At 46.3% G+C, this 4,683-nt stretch overlaps 2 protein-coding genes across 2 annotated transcripts; both read left to right on the top strand.

The window, feature by feature from the left end:
• Positions 1–206: 206 nt before the first annotated feature.
• Pmar_PMAR002786 (conserved hypothetical protein) lies at positions 207–2,254 on the top strand (the record flags this gene model as incomplete). The annotated part of the gene is made up of 11 exons (XM_002775352.1): positions 207–282; positions 313–472; positions 518–634; positions 741–932; positions 979–1,092; positions 1,142–1,206; positions 1,247–1,334; positions 1,388–1,512; positions 1,555–1,694; positions 1,743–2,142; positions 2,190–2,254. 11 exons carry the CDS (start codon positions 207–209, stop codon positions 2,252–2,254), a joined length of 1,542 nt encoding a protein of 513 aa, XP_002775398.1.
• A 459-nt stretch (positions 2,255–2,713) lies between these two features.
• Pmar_PMAR002785 (hypothetical protein) lies at positions 2,714–4,568 on the top strand (the record flags this gene model as incomplete). Its single annotated transcript, XM_002775351.1, has 12 exons — positions 2,714–2,799; positions 2,845–2,920; positions 2,961–3,141; positions 3,224–3,324; positions 3,371–3,451; positions 3,496–3,634; positions 3,695–3,784; positions 3,828–3,925; positions 3,969–4,115; positions 4,169–4,260; positions 4,309–4,459; positions 4,512–4,568. The coding sequence occupies 12 exons, from the start codon at positions 2,714–2,716 to the stop codon at positions 4,566–4,568; spliced, it is 1,299 nt and encodes a 432-aa protein (XP_002775397.1).
• Positions 4,569–4,683: the final 115 nt, after the last annotated feature.

Below are 4,683 nucleotides of genomic sequence, written 5' to 3'. Positions count from 1 at the left end.
CCAGTGCCATGTGCTATAGGCTCGTGATACAGTAGCACTGAACACCATCACAAAATATGGTACTACTGAGCCACAGCCAATTGATTGGAAACGTTGGGAGAAGGAGGTTGGGCTTGCTGTTCGATGGTTACTGCTGTGGATAGTTGTGTTGATAGATTACTCACACGGAGTTGGTGTCGGCTCTAAGAGCATTCTATACCCAAAACATGCAGATGCTGGATGATTTCGCTCAGGAGGATCATAGGAAGGCAGTCAAGGATGTTTGTGAGCAGCAGTCATTCGGTATGATTTCCTGATGGAGTGGTATGGCAGGTGGCACTTGGGAAGTATTCGATGAGGCTGTGGTGTCTTGTGAGGATAGTGTTAAGACATCAGAACAGATTGTCAAGAACGGTGCCAGAGCACTGTATATCAGTTTTAACAATCCTCCTATCTCTCATGCTACTACCTCTGAATGGTTGGATGCTGATCAGTAATATCATTCTCAGGAACGGAACACTGAGTAATGGTACTCTAGATACTGGCAAGCCTTTGTGGAGAAGCACATGTACCATGCCAACTACCTTAATGCCTTGGCTGAAGACCCAGAGAGTGCTGAGTACATCAAGGGTATAGAGGAGACTACTATGAAGCAGTGGCATGTAATATAGCAAACATTCGTGTCGTTGTCGGATAAAGGGCTCCTGTAGACCTGGGATGATCGTGGAGTTACTAACCATAACAACAAGTATCTATACCAGAGACCTAGCTTTGAGGTTAGTACTACTATCGGTCACTTATTCTTCATGGTGTATTGGTACTCAGTACTATGATCTATATAGAGGACCATTGGTTGAACATATGATATTCTATCTCACCAAGGTGGGAGGGGATGCGCGTACCTTCCCTGAGCTTATGCCTCATCAATGGTTTGCTGAAATCTACAACAATAGGTAGTTGTAACTTACCACAGTTGTTCTCTCTATCGATGCATGCTAGATTCGAGATGTATTCGATATTGCAGCGACGTAGAAGGGCCTTACAAGAGTCCTCATTGAGTAGAGAGGCCCACTTGGACCTAGCACCTGCGCACATGGATGCGGAGGGCGAGCAGTATTATCAACACTCATAACACTTGGTGTAGGGCACTTGCCTCTATCAGATTCTATGAGCGTTTACTATCAAGGGAGAGCAGTATGGTAGAGCTCTCTGCGGCACGCCTCATGGGTAGTCAAGCGTATCGGAGTGTAGTGTCCAATGTGTGTAGGTAACTTCATATTCCTCAATGATGCTGCCATACCCATCCAGACCCAGTCAGCCCTTCTACGTGTTGTACAGGAACATCCTAATGGGAAGTATGTGGTAGTATCATGTGATTGTGGGGAGGGTATTCATGATAATGTTATAGGTTCTACTCTCTTGGTGATGATGTTAACTGTCTCTTCTACATCCCTGCTGGCGGCGAGGTAGTTGATGAGGAAGTTTGCCCTCTTGATGCCTTCAACACGTATATGGACTACATGAAGCTCACTGGTAGACAGTGGCCTTGTTAAGGTTAGTTCATTCCTGATGTAGGTCGGAGGTTCAATCCCGGGTATAACCAAGTTCTAAGTATTTTCTATCGTACTCTGGAGTCAAGGAAGCCTGGTTTAGAGGGTCGTTGGTTCCAAGTAAAGGGTGAGAGACAGGCCGATGCTTTCCTAAGAAGGCTCAAGGTAAGAAAGCTCTTGGTTGCTGTCGATGCCCTCATACAATACGAATAGGCTGATGACCCTCATAGACCTGTATATGAGGAGTATGTTGCCGAGTTGAAGGATAGATTGGCGAACAAGAAGGAGCTCTCAGAGGCCGAGGTTATGCCTAGGATACTGGATGTAGAACGCAAGTATAGGAAGGAATGTATTGATTTCGATACATTGATTATGTCAATGAACGAGGAGATCAGCTCAGAGGTGAAGGAGAAGGCCCCTGAGTATGAGGAGCTCATGACTGATGGTAATGAGGTTGATATACTATTACTGCTTCTCCCTATAGACGCCTTCTGTGTAGATGGTATGACCAATATGATGGTTGATGGGTCCATAGTGGCGATCGATGCAGAGACGCAACAAGGTTTGGCTAATCAACAAGAACTCTTTTCAAGAATGACTGATTTTGAGACTAGTAAGCTGCGTCCTTAGGTAGTAGGAGGTAGGATCATATCACCTCAGGTAAGGATAAGTTTATCGAGAACGTTAACAACAGTAAAACTGGTCTCGACACCAAGAGGCATTGAGGCTATTCTTCATCGTAAATCGTCTTCACCGTTTTTAGAAGACATTCTTGTTCTCGGTGGATGTTGTGGCTGTCGTCGTTATCTATCTCTACTGCGGCATTATCTCCTATCATCATTGAACGTGTTTCGGCTACTCAGTGTATTGTGGTGAGTGAATCATGTACAGACTTGTTGTCCAAAGATCAGTGTCGTTATTGCAGCAATGTACCGTAAGTGTTTTAGTTGTGGCTTATTACCGCATTCCCTCTAATTTTATCAACCTTTATCACACTTGGTCCTCCTCTTCTTGCAACGGACATGTCGATATCAGTCGGCCCTCCACCACCACCTCCTTCTCCCCAACACCCTGCCCTAATATCTTACCTATACTCCTCTCCATCACGTACAGCTAGATTAGCTCTAATATGTGGATTGTTTTGTGCAGCCTGTGGTGCTGCTATGATATTGTTTGTACCCCGTATGAAGGGTCATAAGATACATCGCTTGCGGCTGGTAGTAGCCCGAGTGGCATCCCTATTGGTAACGGAATGGAAATTGCTCTTACGGTACTAACCTCATATACCTACTGTAGTACCCCCTATTGCCCTCAGGATAGTAGCAGCATCATGCCGTTCTATGTCGGAGCTGAGAGTTCTCATCGAACGTATAGATCGTGCTCTAACTGAAGTAAGCTTGCTCCTATTACCTCTATCGATACTATGCATAGGTCCTAGCCGACCGCGATGTGATGGGATTGGCTGTTGCCAGCTCACAGAGGACTAACCAGAATAGTCCTACTGCTGCTGCTACTGCTGCTGGAACCCCTAAAGGTGGCCACAATGGACAGAATGGGAGGAAGCTCAAGCCGGCAGCTACTCTGGCATTGCATGAATTCAAAAGAAGCAAACGTAATATCAGTTCTATTGCAGTACTCCATTGGTGGCTATTGTCACGGTAGATTTCGGTAAGGTGTGGTACGTGCTTTAATAGGTTGTGTGACGTTTGCTGGTACGAAGATTGCCGGTGGTGGTGTATCTGCTCCTGAAGAATCGCGTGCTGAGTCTAGCGCCGAGGACATCTCGGAAGAAGAGGTAGTATGTTGTATACTAAGGAGGGGTTAACATAGGCTGACCTTAGGGATGTAGTCCACAGGCTAGAGTAGAGGCAGCGGCACGTCGGTATAATCGGGGAGAGACCCTGCCTGTTATGAATCATGATGTAGGCTTATGCTAGGCCTCGCTATTGTAACCACCTCTCCTTAGCCCTCCGAGACCCTCCATAAAGCGCTTGAGTCGGCTACCCACAGAGTAGGGTCATCTTCCAGTAGCAGCAGTAGACAGAAGTCATACGATGTCCATGGTTCCAGCTCTGCTGCTGCTACTGCGCAAGACGTTGATACCGGTAACTTATGGGTTGTCCAGCTGAGGTGTGCGGTGGTTATTGTTATGGTAGTGTCTTCAGTTCCGCCTTTAAAGCGTCGATTGTTTGAAAGCCTACGTATCCTTTGTATTGATATTGGTGGGACTCGGACCAAGTTCATGTATCAGCATGGTAGTAGCGATCGTCATCCTATCTGTGGTACAGTATATGATAGGTAATAAAAGAGTGCTCCTACCTGCGGCTGAGAGTGCTGCTCTTTGGGACAAGCCCAATAGACTTGAAAGTTTAAGGAAGAGATTGGCCTCTCATTTGGTTGGTATACTCCAGTCTATCTACTTGGACTCTATGGCTTTAGCTTGGTTCAACACACGATGAGGATGTGGACTCAACTGATGGTCCTGAGGAGGAGGAGAAGCAGGAACCAGGCATGCCACCTAGTCCATATGTATGGCAGAAACAGTTGCCAGTGGCCATGCATCAAGTCGATAGAGTCGTATTCTCGGTAGTGATATCATCAGCATCATCATGCCAAGCTCACAAGGTATGTGTCCTTAGGTTCCTGGTACAGTCGAATTAACAACGGATCTAGATAAGGAGGATATGTGTACTGTTAAAAACATGCCCAGTCTATCGCCTCTCTTCAGGGGGTATTCTTCCTGCTCATGATAACCTTCTTTCTGATATTTTCCTATCAGGTTTAACTTCAAGAGTGCATTTTCGGTCCTATTCCCCTGTGCTAAGATCTATGCTGTTGCGGATAACCTAGCAGCAGCCATGGGGGTAGCCTGCATGCCATCCTGTAGGAACCTTAGTGCAGGGCTAGTAGTGGTACTTGGTACAGCTCCGGTAGTATAGGAAATGTTGGGTAGCTCCTCTGATTATGCCTCCTTGTGTGTAGGCTGCTGCTACCTTCTATCGTCCCCATCCCATGGTGTACATCATAGGCATGCCCTGAGTGCAAGACTATCGAGTTGGCCATGTGGCAGAGTTGGATATGGTTTACTAAATGCCCCTCATGATCATATGGGTAACAGTGTTTTGGGATCAGTACATGATCATGTATAATGGTG

This window comes from Perkinsus marinus, assembly GCF_000006405.1.
Source record: "Perkinsus marinus ATCC 50983 genomic scaffold scf_1104296955884, whole genome shotgun sequence".
NCBI classification, from domain to species: domain Eukaryota; phylum Perkinsozoa; order Perkinsida; family Perkinsidae; genus Perkinsus; species Perkinsus marinus.
The sequence above is the reverse complement of the archived record's forward strand: the minus strand, read 5'-3'. Positions and strand labels throughout refer to the sequence as shown.